The sequence below is a fragment of the Xenopus laevis genome, chromosome 7L (genome assembly GCF_017654675.1).
Source record: "Xenopus laevis strain J_2021 chromosome 7L, Xenopus_laevis_v10.1, whole genome shotgun sequence".
Classification (NCBI taxonomy): domain Eukaryota; kingdom Metazoa; phylum Chordata; class Amphibia; order Anura; family Pipidae; genus Xenopus; species Xenopus laevis.
The window spans coordinates 63,213,052-63,228,722 of record NC_054383.1 but is presented as its reverse complement, the minus strand read 5'-3'; the positions used below and the strand labels follow the sequence as shown (position 1 = coordinate 63,228,722).

At 38.1% G+C, this 15,671-nt stretch overlaps 1 protein-coding gene across 2 annotated transcripts in view; it reads left to right on the top strand.

Moving 5' to 3' along the window:
- Positions 1–15,671, top strand: part of kdm2a.L (lysine (K)-specific demethylase 2A L homeolog) — a 121,171-nt gene that overhangs the window by 18,570 nt on the left and 86,930 nt on the right. For both annotated transcript variants that reach the window (XM_018225580.2, XM_018225581.2), the window contains 2 exons: positions 8,457–8,550; positions 8,697–8,850. In XM_018225580.2, coding sequence (XP_018081069.1) covers positions 8,457–8,550; positions 8,697–8,850 — 248 coding nt within the window. The remainder of the gene's footprint in view (positions 1–8,456; positions 8,551–8,696; positions 8,851–15,671) is intronic.

The window sequence follows — 15,671 nt, the reverse complement described above, 5'->3', positions numbered from 1 at the left end:
TGTTTACATCTTGTTGACAGGGTTTCTCACTTACAGCCTTATTGTCCCCACAATAAAGAAAGGAAATCATATTTATAGGAAGCCCTTTGATATTGCTATTCAGCTTTGGCTGTAAATGTAAGTTTCATTGGAAACTGCCTCTGCAATCAATACAATTCACCCATACATGGTGTATAACACATAAATATGCATACTGTCACAGGCACATACATATCTGACATATCTGAAATATTGGCAACCCCATATGAGCAATTTCTTACATTGCTTGTAGTTCTTGCATTGATGAAACTTACATTTTTTAGTACTGTAAGGAGAACGTTAGTCAGATACAGCTTTGCTTAAAATGAGTACAATGAATAGAAATGTTGTTCATAATGTATTTGCCTATTCTTATTTAAAAAAAAAAAAAATCCTTTATTTTGCCTTTATACCGTAAGTCAAACCCTTTGTTTTTTTGTTTTTTTTCACTAAACTCACGATTCCCCTATAAACAAGGTAAAGTGTTTAGGGAGGGCAGGTGTGTTTTTACACAGATCATCTCCCTTTAAATTGTAGCCTTTGGAATATGGAACAGATTGCTACTGAGAGATTATCTGTTTCCAGTAGTTTGTTTTAAAAGCCATTTTTTGCATCGACTCAGAACAGGATGTTGGGATATGGTTGAAAGTAATTTGAATTTTTTTGTTTAGTGCAAGAAAAAACAATATTTTTTTCTTAATCTAAAGAATAGGTAGAAAGTTTATTGACTCCACTAATGATACCCTCCATAGATTACAGGAGGGCAACATTACCTTTCCTTTCAAGGTTTGGTATTAAAAGAATGTTTTTACCACCCTTAGAGGCATATTTATTAAAGTGGACCTGTCACCCAGACACAAAAATCTGTATAATAAAAGTCCTTTTCAAATTAAACATGAAATCCAATTTCTATTTTTTATTAAAGCATTCATAGCTGTTCTAAGCTCATTTAAAAATCTCAGCTGTCAATCAAATATTGTCTGCCCCTCCTCTATGCCAGTGGCATAGAGGCGGGGCAGACAATTACTTTCACTTTCCATTCAGCACTTCCTTGATGTCACTGCTCTCCCCACATTCCCCCATTCTCTTTACTATTTAATTGTGTAACCAGTGCATGGGGATGGAAATCGGGTCCCCCATTCTGGTGCACAAACAAGATTCTGAGATGATACAAGGCTTGTCTTAATAACAGTGTCCACAAAATGGCTCCCGCCTGCTTGCTATAGTTTTGAAATCCCAGACTGAAGGAAGCAAGAATTAAATAATATTGTATTAAAGTTCATTTTGCTTGACTAATGTGATAAAATAGGATTTTGAATAATGTTTTTGAGTGACTGGTCCCCTTTAACAATGTAGACAAACCAAACCAGTGATAGTGCCCATAGTAACCAATCAGATCTTTGCTTTTGTTTTCTAACTTGTAGATGACTGTTCAAATCTAATTGCTGTTTGAGCAACATCACTGGTGATTTGTCTATGTTAATAAATACACCCCATAGTGTCGGGTTGCGGACACAAAATATGCAGTATGAAGTACATAAATCTCATTGGCTAATCCTATTTGCAGAGTGCTTGTTTTAATAAATATACAGACCAGCTGAAATTACTAAATACTAAAACTTGATTTTTTTTTTTTCTGGTCAGCTTTTTAGGGATAAAATCTCAAATTTTTCGTGGGAAAAAAACTTGAATTTTTCGAGATTTATTATACCCAAATGCTGCAAACAGCCCAAACCCAAAACTCTACATCTCAAACTTGTCAAAGTTATGTTTAAGTCAATGGCAGATGTTTTTATCCCACTTAGACTTTGGTCTACACTGGGTTTAGCCAGATAATCTGAAAAATTCAGGGTTTTCTTGCAAAAACCCCAAAAAATTAAGCAATTTGGGAGAAAAGTCCAAAAAATTAGTACTATTCGAGTTTTTACTCAATTTCATAGAGCTTTTTCCAGACCCAACTACTTTATGTTCTTTTAATGATAAATAAGGTAAAATCGGGGATGGGAGTTTAGTCAAGCTTTCTTTATTAAAAAAATTAGGTAACGGTAGTAGGACTATATGCCTCTGCACACACAGGGCAGGGTGAGATCGATCTGCATTAGATTTAACTTTGACTTCATACAGTCCAGTCCCACTGCACACTGTATTTCTAGAAGCGCACCAACCTACTAGCTTCCCTGCATATGTTTTCTATTTCGTTCCCTAAAGATAGGCAGGATTTGAGACATATTGTTCTTTATATTTATACTCTTCCCTCCTCACTTGACTACGTTTGGAAAAAAAATATTGGGGCGTTTGCAGTTCAGGTGGGTACTTTCAATAATTAAAAAAAAAAAAAAAAAAATATATATATATATATATATATATATATATATATATATATATATATATATATATATATATATATATATATATATATATATATATATATATATATATATATATATATATATATATATATATATATATTATATTATATATATATATATATATATATATATATATATATTATATATATATATATATATATATATATATATATATATATATATATACACACACACATACACACATACATACAAACAAACACTCACACTCTGATCCAGTCTTGGAGATACTGTGGGTGCTGGGTCAAAGCTTCAGCATACAATCATTGGATAAGGACCCGCACTCCAAAAAAAAATATTGGGGCGTTTGCAGTTCAGGTGGGTACTTTCAATAAAAAAAAAAAATATATATAGATATATAATGTGTGTGTTATTTCAGTGTTATTATAATAGCTGTTGAAAAAATACCTTTAATAATCTTTTTGAAGTGAGTTAAATTCCATTAAAAGCTATTGTAAAAACCAAAAAATTCATAAGTAGGACTAGCCAAGATTGCACCAGATCCATAACATCACTTGACTTGTAATTTATACTTATTTATAAACATTAATTGCAAATCAAGCATTAACTCTTTAAGTGCCAGCAGAATTTCGCATTTCATTTGCACAAAATGGCAAATGAAACATTTTGTGCTCTTTCACTTTAGGGGTATTTTCTGAGGGGAAAGCTTTAGTTTTCATAGGAAAACCATACATTGTTTCCTTCTGGAGAACCTGAGCTTTCTAAATCTGCCTGAATTTTCATGTATTTCCACCAAACATCATAAAAATCCGCTTTGATGCATTGTACCCCATTATATACAGCACATTTCGTAACTTACCAGCATCCTAAATAAGAACACTAGGGGTCTACTGAATAGTTTGATGCTTGATATGCAAAGATTTACCAAACCATGTGGCATATAAAGACTCCCAAATGAAAATAGTACATATGAATTTTCATGCATGACACTGACTGCTACAATATAAGCATCCGGTATGTCTATTATGCTATATATGACCCCCTAACAGTATGGAGACCCCTTATTTTCCGAAAGTACACATTCTGACATCTCTAAAACAGGTAAATGTTTTTCTACCGCTAACTACCAAACTGCAAAGCTATGCTAAACATAATGCTTTTTACGAAATTTCTGAAAATCATTACAAAGCTTGCATTCACCCCATTATATACCACACATTTTGTAACGTACCTGCAAAAGGCATCCTAAATATGAACGCCAGGAGTCTACTAAACAGCTTGATGCCCTATATGCATAGATAAATCAAACTATGTCGCACAGAGACCCCCAAATGCATATATAGCAGACAGAATTTCCATGGGCAAAACAAAGTAACAAAGAACAGAGCGAAATGCTATAAAATCACTAAAATCCAACAAAGCCACAAAAATCAAAGCTTTTTTTTCCCTCATAGTGTAAACAGCAGTCAGAATCATAGTTTGAATATTTTAGCACGGTCAAATATGTTTTACAGACAAAAATAAGCGAACAACACCTACACAAAGCTGAAAATGCAATAAAATGGCCAAAATCACAGAAATTGCAATATTATCACGAAATAACATACAAAAGATGTTGCGCAGTGTGATTAACAAATACACTTCACAATGGCAATAAAACATTTTTTTTTAGGCAAAACAACACGTTGCAGTAAGAAAAATAAAAAAAAGCTATAAAATTGTACACTAGGCAAATTGTGTGTGTGCAAGTATGAGTGTTGTGAATGTGTGAAACCCCCCTGATCCCCCAAAATGTATGTTAGTGTGTGTAAATGTAAGTGGGTAAAATGTATGTGTTACACTAACCTGGGGGTATGCTGGCTGAAATCCATTGATGAAGAGGCTGGTCCCAAGACGACGAGCAGGCCATTTTGTCCCTGGATCTGTTAAGGGCGGCTTGTGAGTGGGGTCCAGGAAGTATCTCCAGCAGCAGGCACGTGGTTGGCACCCGTCTGCGCTGCCTATGGTGCCCCAAGGGCCCACTCATTTCCCCTCCTGCTCGTTTCCTAGGGCAGGGGAATGAGTGTGGAGCGTGCAAGCCGCTCTTTCGCTTCCCGGGGAGAAATGCTGCAGAACGTAGAATCTACTGTCTGTGACATTTCAGTACCCTTAGCCACAGAATGTTGATTATACTTTCTGTGGCATTGAGGGTTAGGCAAAAAAATTTAAATTACATTTTTACTTTCTTTAAAGGAGAAAGTCTGTTTGCACAAATGTTATACCACACAGTATATGTACAATGAAACCCAGCTACTACTACAAGGGAATAAGCTACACAACTAGGTTATGTTGTTGTTGTTGTTCTGGGTGACCGTTATCCAAACATTGATTGGAGTAATGGACTAGCAACATCAGAAAGAGCTAACGTTTATAGGGTTGGAGAGACTGACTGGACCTTGCATCATCCTTAACGAGCATTGGCGAGACAAGTTAAAAAAAGACAACAAGCTATTTAGGTCAATCTCACAAAAGACATAACTGACCATTAGAGTCTGTGTTTAAGAATTGTAACCAATCATACCATTTCTTTATAAAATTCTCAGTCTGTTGTTGATTCATTTCTCAGCTCCTCAAATTAATGGATCTCCTTTATCTTAAGTAGCCAGTCTTTTACTAAGGGACTTTCTGTCTGCCTCCATTTGAGCGGGATGAGCACTTTAGCGGAATCAAGCATTATAGGGGCTAAGAATTTCTTTTATGTCTTTATCGCAAGTGGGCAGAAGGGTAGCTAATGGGCTGTCTGCAATTTCCATATCTGTGACTATTTTGATAGTGTTGTGTACTGTAGTCCTAAATGTGTCTTAATATGGGGCATTCCCAGAATATATGTATTAGGTTGCCGGGGTGTTTCTTACATCTCCAACACATGGGTGAAACTGCTCTCTATATATTTTAAGTTCGGTAGGGTATCTATACCATTTTGTAAGTAATTTGTAATTGAGCTCTTGTAATTTAGCGCATTGGGAGGGTTGGTGTACCAACTGAGTGATTTTGGCCCATTGTTTGTCAGTTATGTTTGCGTTTATATCCTTTTGCCATTTGTCTTTAAGGAGAGGTAGGGTACTCGGTTAGTATAGTTGAGAGATTGTTCTCTTAGGGGGGGGGTCTTTCTGGGCCCATATGTGTTCTATATTCGTAAGGGTGGGTCTGACCTTATGTGGTGGGAATGATGCTTGTATAAAGTGTTGGATTTGCCGATATTTAAATCTATCTAAGTCAGAGGGAGTATTATCACCTAACAGCTCTTTAATATCCTTCATTATGACCTGGTTTTATAAAAGTAGTTAGCTCTGGCCTGACGGAGTATCTCCCAGCCTTTATAATTTTTCATATCGAGGCCTGGGGTAAATTTAGGTTTGCCTATGATAGGCAGTAGAGGAGTGGGTGAGTTAATCCATTTGCCTGACTTGGAAAGGGTATGGCTTCTTTGTATTTTAAAGGACAAGGAAACAAAGTTTTTACTGACAACATCATTGTAAAGTCCACTTTCCCCCCTCCTTAATTGCTAACAATTTTTTTCGAAATACCCTCTGTTGTTTATATTCCCTGTGTGCATGGTTTCGCTACATTAGATTGCGTCCCCCATTTTGGACTGGATCGCATGACCATCAACGTCCTTCCTGCTGTTTTGCGCATGTATCAATACTGACAGAGTGTAACAGTAGATGCATTGGAAACAGGCACTGCTGTCAACCTTGCTGTCAATTTTACTCTGTAAAATAAATTATCTATTCTGCAGCTTTACAACTTAGTCTTTAACCTCCCTCTTGAAGCTGCGCTGCGATCCTTATAGTGCCCGGGCAATATTATTTATGATTATGAAGCAGCAGTGGGGGTCGCTTCTGATAAGCCTCGTTCACGATAAATTGCATTTTATAACATACCAAAAGTATATTGAAGTAACCACCTGCAGTTTTGTATCTCTCGGAGAGCAGATGGAATCCATATAAGTAAAGAAAAGATAATGGGTAGCACTTTCCACTGTTTGAGATATAGAAATAAGTTAGTGGTGTGCAGGGTCACAGAGAATATAGATAAATAGGAGAGAAAAATTATGACCCATTGGTTGCACCTTCCCACAGACTAAATCTGAGACTCCCAAATCAAATAAAACGTAACTTTTACTTTTTAGCGCTTAAAATAAAATAGAAATAGACCGAAAAACAAATATTAGATTAAAAGAATAATTCGGAGGAAAAAGCTGGTCTGACTTGTGGTCGTCAGCTTATAAACCGTAAATCCTCATTAATTGCTGGGTTGATTGTTACAGTTAAATTAGTCACTGTTACATCAATTGTACGACCAGGTGGGGGCAGACGGCGTGTTGAACAATATTAGTATACTTAAATATTTATTGTTGGTGTAAATAACAGCACATTTGTCATTGCTACTAGTGCTGCTAGTGATATCCTACCAGTGATCACTATTAAGAACCGAGTTACTCTCAATCAGCGGTGAAAGCCTAGCTAATTCGGTCTTGTGGATTAGCACAGATGCTAGCAATATCTGGAGAGTGGATGCCGGTAAGGGGGAGAACAGCAGCGCAAATCAACTGCTTGCTCCTGCACTTCCCTTCTGTGGCAACTCACCCGGCACCAAAGAGCAACAGCGCAGAGCATCTGTTTGCTCACACACCTCCCTTCTCCTGCAGTTCACCCGGCACCGATGTGAGGGAGTGATTGACAGCAGTGAGTAAACTGTTGTTCACTGCACGCTAATCACCATAACCCATTAGCCCATCCATCCTTCCTCCCTTTCCCCAGCCAAGAGTACCGGAATCCATATAAGCACATCCGCCTTACCCTCTAAGTCCGAGCGTCAGCACAAGCCTGATAACGCCCATCAACCGTTCCCATTGGCCAGCTTGCATGGAGGGCGGGCATAAATTTGAAGGAGAGAGCCAGCAGCAGGGATAAAAGCACGCTCACAACAACTAAGATATGTGCATGCGCCAAAGGGAATTTCTTTCTAATGCCTATGCGTTAGTCTTGGTCTTGAGGAACCCAATGCATTCTGGTTAGCTCACCTTCTGTACTGCAAGCATTCATAAAATCTTCAGCTACAGATCTTTTAAACTGAGGCATGGATCAAAGAGATTTCTGCACTGATAGGCTGTATATAGGTAAACCTTTTCTAGAACTGCATATCATATTTAGCCTTTCCTTGTCCTTTAATTGTAATAATATAACAATTGATGGGTGATTCAGGAGGTAATTCAAAATAGACTACAATATTTAAAAGTAAACAAGGTCCATGACTGTATGGTATTCATCTCGGGGTACTAAATGTGCTTAATTGTGTTTGCCACAACCTCTTAATTTGTTTTGGATTTCTTGAGGTCTGGCATTGTGCCCATTCTCAGCCTGAAAACTAAAGTCCTGTTTGACATCAGTGGTAGGAAAGCTTTTGGAAAGAGAAACGAGGGATGAGATACTTGAATAGATTGCAAATCATAATATGTGTTTGTGCCTGGTTTTATGTGTATAGATCCTGCCAGAGTAATGCGAAGATAAGCAGAAACTTAGACTCTGGGATGGCAGTGGATGTGATTTACTTTTTGACTTTTGATATTTGATAAAATACTACAGAAAAGGTTACTGGTTAAATTAAGAAAAATTGGTCTGAAACATATTTGTAGATGGGTAGATTACAATGCTATGGCAGAAATTATTTAACTTGTGCTGGCTGCTGCCAACTTTGAAAGCATAAATCATTTGTTTTATTAGGCTTCTGGTGCAGTAAGTTCATGTTTATTTAGTATACAAAATACAGCATTTCTAGCATATTCTATTTTAGACTTTAGTTCCCCTTTAACTTGGCTTTTTAACTTGTTTATTATTGACCTTGAAGTGGACATTGAAAGTACTGTCTCTATTTTTACTGCTGGTATTAAATTGTGCAAACTATAGGTTCAGTGCAGGATTCTGCCACCTTGCAGCACAATTTGACTAAATTGGAAAACTGTGCAGCAAACTGGCAAACAAGGTGCAGTGTTGATAAATGCAACACTATTACTTCCATGAAGTAACTATATGTTTGGGCTTTTTACAGGTATTGCCTCATGAGTGTTCGTGGATGTTATACAGATTTTCATGTGGACTTTGGTGGCACATCGGTTTGGTACCACATATTGAGAGGAGGCAAGGTATTTTCACCTCATTGTGCTATTTGAAAACCTTCCAAGAATTTTGATGTTTCTCTTCATATTCTTTATGGATTTTTATGAAGTTAGACTGCTTTTTTTTTTTTTTATAAAGCCAATTTTTCATGTCCTACTACTTCATCTTTTAGGTCTTTTGGCTAATACCTCCTACAGATCAAAATCTGGAACTGTATGAGAATTGGCTGCTCTCTGGAAAACAAGGTGACGTCTTTCTTGGGGATAGAGTGACAGAGTGTCAGCGTATTGAACTAAAACAAGGCTACACATTTGTTATTCCCTCAGGTACACTTTGCATTGTTATTTTATTTGGTTTTTATTATACAGAATCAGCAATGTGAAGTACTCGTACCTCTTTTGTGTATTTAAAATGTTGGTAATGGGTAGAACACGTTTTTGGTTCTCCAAGGTTTCTGAATTACATCCTAGGTCACAATCTGTAATCTTTTAACTTAGTTTAAATCACTGTAGAAATCAATTTAGTGGGGCCCATGTAACTTACTAATGATTACATTTTATAATTTACATACCTGTTTAATAGACAAACATTTCTTTTCCATATAGCAGATATTTTTCCCCCTCCATTCCTTCCTTTTTTTTCTCACTTTTTCGGTTAACCACACATTTTCCCTTTTTCCACTAAATCCAATTTTACTCAAAGGAAAAAAAAATCCTTTCTAACTCCAAGGCAGCGCAAGTAGAATAGACACATGCCTATGGTGCCTATTGTGCAATGGTAGGGAGGCGCTAGCAGTCGAGGTTTTAAATTGCAAGCAAGTTGCACATAAAACTTAGTACCTGATTGTTTAAAGGGAGGATATTTTCTATTTGCTTATATTGATAGTAGTGATTGCAGCGAACCTCTTGTCTTTGTTGGGGAGGTGCTAAAACCCAAGGAACATACAGTACCTCTCCTGCCTCCTCTGACTCCACATCAGCAGTGGCAAGTGTCAAGCCACTGCTGATGTGCAGGGCTGGAGTCCTACCTTTTTTTAAAATACTGCTTTACATATGTGCTCACCACCTCAAAACTTCTTTTCTGTCTCCTCATGCTCTGCATAGGAGTAAATTGCAATAAATAATTATACACATAGAATAGATAAAGTGCCGCCTGATACGAGAACATTAGAGTGAGGAGTCCCCTGTCCCTGTGTCAGTACCTGGGTAGGGATAATCTCGTGCCGGCACAGTGTGCTTGCTCGCCTGAATCCTTTGCCATAGATCTTGCAGACAAAGGGCCGGGCCCCGGTGTGCACTACCTGATTTGTAGAACTAAGGAGTAGAAGAACAGTATTACCGCTTGTGCTAAAAAATGACCAGTAGTGCCGGCATCGCAGGGGGAGGAGGAGGAGGTATCGGCACCGGTTTGGCCTAGGCTCTTCCCACAGGCTGCACGTTTGTGTCTGCATGCCTTCTGTAGCCAGGCCGGAATGGACGCGCTGCCCTCCTCTACCTTCCTGCACCACTTGTGGTGCCAATGGGGAGCCCGCCTACATTGCCTTCCTATTGCTTGTTGGACACCTGGGAGGAAGAAAAGCTGGAGAAGGAGATGGAGGGGCAGAGGACACGCTGTCAGTAGAATAGCCAGGGAGGAGAAATCGATTGCAGCAGGATGCATGGTTGCCCTGTCGCCTTTTCTGAAGAGGAGGGGAAGTGGAGTTTCTGTAAGTTATGTCTTAATAAAGGCTTTGCTATTTTAAAGTTGAATTTGTCTTGGTGTTTTTGTTTCGTATTATACATACAAATTTTTTTTTGATGTTACTGGTCCTTTAAGCACAGGCACCTGGGAATATTTTTATAAAGTTTAGATTAGCTTCAAGGGTTTAGATGCAGATGTGTAGTAAACCAATAATAACAGATGAGAGAGCATTCAGTAATGAATAGCAACTCCAACACAGAGCAGGAGAGAGGAAATAAACTTTGAGGCATTTTTAATGGTTTATAAAGATAAATTCTAGTAGTGAAAAAAATCATGAGTTCCCTTTTCATACTATTCATCCTGAGCACTGGTGACCAAAGCTGCACACATTATGTATGTATTCAGGATGCGGCCTTAACCGTTTTTTAAAAGGGAACAATAACCCCTTTCCTCTGTGAACCTATAATTATTTTAATGAATCAAATCCTTGCTTGTCCTTGCTGCAAACTGGCATTGCTGGCTACAGATAAGCTGATTATTCACAAGTCTGTCTCCATGAAGGATTTAGCCCTTTTAAGGATACACATGATTTGCATAAAGCCCAGGTGCATAACCTTATATTAAGCAACATTGAATCTCATCTGCCTCTTAGCTGCCCAGATTTCCAATTCATCCAGATCCTGCTGCAAGGATGCCACACTCTGAATGGAATTAATTGTCCTGCTTAGTTTTATGTCATGCATAATTTTATGTCCGCACCAGTGCTGGATTTACTGGGTGGGTGCCCCTAGGCCACGCGGGACCTGAGGCCCAATACAATGCCCACCCCATGCTCATTAATGAACAAATTAAAGAAAAGTGGACCCAATACAGAACCATGTCGTACCTTGCTAAGAACCCTACCCCAAGTACAGAATGTGCCATTGACAACCATCCTGTGTACATTATAGAAATTTATAAAGAAAAATTGAATGTTTCAAACTCAGATGAAAACTCGAATCGAATTTGAATCTTAATTCGATTCAAATTTAAAATACTCTATTCTAGTTTTTTTCTCGGAAAAAACTTGAATGTCAGGAAGGTTGCAAACATCTCCAAATTGATCCCTGACGTCTCCCATTCACTTAAACAACAATTCGGCAGGTTTTAGGTGGCAAATAGTCAAGTTCAAGTTCTTAAAGGCTCAGAGTATGATTAATCTCGAAAATCGAATTTGTTTTTTAAAAACTAGAATCAAATTTGAATAACTCCCCAAAACGTTTACATTTGCATACATGCAGGGAGTTACGTAGACCTTCATAAATGTTTATTTCTTTTGATTGGCACAAGCTTCTAGTAACATAAGCCTGTGGTGATTATACAAATACCATGTAGATGTCACTGTGCTCAAGACTTATACTGTGCATACTTTCTATACAGCTTGTGCTGTTAGAGTTGCTTACTGTTGTGTAATGGCTGCATGAGCCTGCTAATAAAGCACTGTTATACTCTACTTATCCTCGGCTACCAAAACATAACAAATTGGTGACAAGATGTCTCTTCTACCTCTGCAGCAGCCTGCCACTCAAATAGTGGAAAAAACACTCACCTCGCATTAGAGAGAGACTGCTCATAGAGCAGGATTTAACCCTTGCAAAGGCTATTACAGTTGCTAGCCAAATTGAAACAGCAGTGACAGAGGCTAAAACTTTCAGTCAGGGAACTGCTGGGAATGTACAGATTGTGAATTCAACACTGTAGCCTAATGCACAGTCACAGGCAAAATACAGTGCTAAGGAAAGGGATTCACCTACACTGCAAAACAAATAAAAAATACTGCTTTTGCTGTGGTTCAACACAACACACTGCAAATTATGTTACATGTCCTGCAAAAGCTGTACAGTGCTGCAAATGCAAAAAGGTAGGACATTTTGCTAAGATCTGCAGTAGTTCTGCTAAAGATGTTCATGAAGTCACTACTACAAATTTTACAGTATTAAGTGTGGATAAAGCTGGTACATTTATTCCAGACAAGTTTATATGCACTGTCAATGTCAATACTGCTTCTGCTGACAAGGGGCACCCCGTTAACCTGATGCTTGATACAGGTTTAGCTGTTTCTATACTACCAAAGGATATTTTTTTGAAACACTTTGCAAAAGATCCGCTTGTTGCACCTGCCCTGAACCTGGTCAGTTGCTTAAAGGATCCAATCCCTGTGCTTGGTTGCTTGCCAGTGACTGTACAATTTGAATTGAATACTGCAAAATGTGACTTACATTGTGAATAAGGGTACTGCTATACTTGGAAGGGATCTCTTTGCTGCATTAAACCTACAATTAGTTGATGGTCTCATTACTACAGCACTAATGCCTGCCACACAGCCAGTGTCTAAAATTTCACCACTAAGCAACACTTCACTGGGTTGTGCAAAGAAATTTGTACACAAAGTTAAAATGGCTGCCGATGTGGTAACTGCGATTCATTCTTATGTTACTTGTCAGAATCATGACAAAACAGATATTTCCTGATTCAGCATGGGAAAAACTTGCTATTGATATTGTGGGTCCTTTTACAGATGCTCCTATAGACTGCAGATTTTCTATAACCTTGATAGACTTTTACAGTAAATGGCCTGAAATTGCATTTGTTTCTCATATAACGTCAGCTACAGTAATAACATTTATATCTACAGTCTTCAGCAGAGAAGGTAATCCAAAGGAGTTAATATCAGACAATTGAACACAGTTTGTCTCAAAGGAATATTGTGCATAGGAAATCTTCAGTGTATTACCCACAAGCAAATGGAGAAATCGAGCAATTCAACAGAAGTCTGTAAGAAGCACTACAGACTGCAAATCTTACTGGGAAATCTTGGAAAGTATTTACAACAGAGTTCCTACATAGCTACAGCACAATGTGCCATGCAACAAGCCAATCATCTTCAGTTGAATTATTACATGGCAGACAGATGCGCACTAAGTTGCAGACATCAAATTTCCACAAAATACTGTGCCTACAAAATAATCTACTGCTGACATTGTGAAACGTCAAAAAGCCAAATGCAAGTCTTATACTGACAGAAAACGTGGTGCCAGAGAAGTACACTTTCAGCCTGGATCTTTAATCAGAATTAAGAAAACAGGAATACTGAAACAAGGACAATCTAAATATACTACACCACTTGAAGTGAGACGCCAGCGAGGACCATACAAATATGAATTGTCTGATGGACGCATATGGAATGCAAATTATCATGGAATGCAAGTTATCTTGCTCCTGTTAGATATGACTTTGGAGAAGCTCCATTTGATGAAGGACATTTTCCTACTCCTGATGTCAACTGCAATATGCCTGAAGAAAGTGAACCTATAAGGCGTGCTGAGAGAAACCGAAAACTACCTGCATGGACCAAGGACTTTGTGATGTGAAGAATGTATAATATTGTTTTAAAATGCATACTGTTTAATTGTTGCTGTTTATTATAGTTGTCCAAATGCTTTCTTACTATAAGGGGAATATGTGGTGTTTATACAAATGGCCTGATTTTTTATTTATTTTGACTAGTAATCTGTTTATAGTTGTCATGGTCAGGGAAGGCAGTGTTGAATTGATAGATGCAGGCAGGACAGCCATTGTAGGAAAGTTAGCAGGCTAGGAAGATGGGAGGCAAGTAGGGCAGCGAATGGCAGGGAAGGACTGATTGTGACTTCGATGTGGGACAAAATAACATCACTAAGGGCACCTCCCACCTCTGCACAAAGAGTCCTTCCTCACTGCCAGCAGCTCTGTTAAAGGGGTTGTTCTCCTTTCAAACACTTGATTGTTCCCCATAAATAGACTTTTTTTCAATTACTTTCCATCTTTTATTTTTTACTGTTTTTTAAAGTTGAATGTTCGTGTCTTGGTGTTTGAGTCTGGCAGCTCAGTAATTCTAATGCATACTCTAAACAATTTTGCAACATTTAGTTGATACATTTCTCAGCAGCCGTCTCAGCTGCCTTTAATGAAACTGCTCAGCAGGGACAAAGATAAGAAATGTATCGGCTAAATCTTTCCATTTAGAACAGGGCTGCTTCAGAATGTGAAAAAAGACACTTTACGCTTCAATATTAGAAAAACTGTCACACATAGAAGATGGAGAGTCATTGGAAAAAGTCATTATTTCTTGTGATCTATCTGAAAACAACCATTTGTTTGAAGGTGAACCGGCCCTTTATTGGGACAGAAGGTGCCGGTGGCAACTGGAAACTTGCAAAAGTGGAGGGGTGAGCACAGTTTTCAAGTTGCTATACAAATGTCTGACTGAAAAGGTATTTAAAATGAAAGCGTTCGCTGCACTAGCGGAGCCGAATTTCCGTTTTAAAAAAAACGGAAATTTGGCTCTTAAAATTACCAGAGGCAGCTTTTTGCTGCCCATGGTAACTGGCTGCTCCATGCCGCCTGAGGCAAGGTTCTCACCTTGACTCATGGCAGGAGCGGCCCTGGTTTTACTTCTGGCAAGAGCAGCCCTGGTTTTACTTCTGGCAAGAGCAGCCCTGGTTTTACTTCTGGTAGTGCATTGTGAAAATATATGCAATATGTCCTTATTAAACGAGAAGCAAAGCTTTAAAAATAAAACCCCTCTCAGATGTTTGTCTTAACCCCCTCTGCTGAAACAGCACCTTATAAACGCTATAATCTTGTCCATTCTCGCACATAATAAATTAAAAAATCCCCACTATTTAATGGTTTGCTGCCGCCAGATTCTTCTGTTCGTCACTTCCCCTCCCCTGCTGTAATGCTACTGCACACTCACCAGAATGTTAACCCACCAAGTAATTTTGTAAATTGAGTTCTCGATTAGTACAGTCAGACAAACCCGAATGTAGCTGAGATATGTGTCCACTGCCCAAACGCAGTGGATATATCTGAACATACTTTTTTTTCCCTTTTTTTTTTTTTGTAATCTAATCATGTGCAGGACCAATCTTACACTTCTCTTTCACACATGCACAATACATTTCCCCTGCTTGTTTCTGCCCTGAATCCCATAAAAGAACGGCCAAGAAACTGGAGTAGGCAGACAGAAGAGGTATAGTTAGGCCCATAAATCTTTGGACAGAGACAACTTTTTTTCTAATATTGGTTCTGTACATTACCACAATGAATTTTAAATGAAACAACTCAGATGCAGTTGAACTACAGACTTTCAGCTTTAATTCAGTGGGTTGAACAAAAAGATTGCATAAAAATGTGAGGAACTAAAGTCTAACACAATCACATAATTTCAGGGGCTTAAAAGTAATTAGACAAATTAAAAAAAATGCAAATAAAATGTTCATTTCTAATACTTGGTTGAAAACCTTTTGCTGGCAGTGACTGCCTGAAGTCTTTACCAGATTCTGGGTTTTCTCCTTTTTTAAGGCCTTTACTGCATTGGCTTTCAGTTGCTGTTTGTTTGTGGGCCTTTTAGTCTTCAACAAGTGAAATGCATGCTCAATTGGGT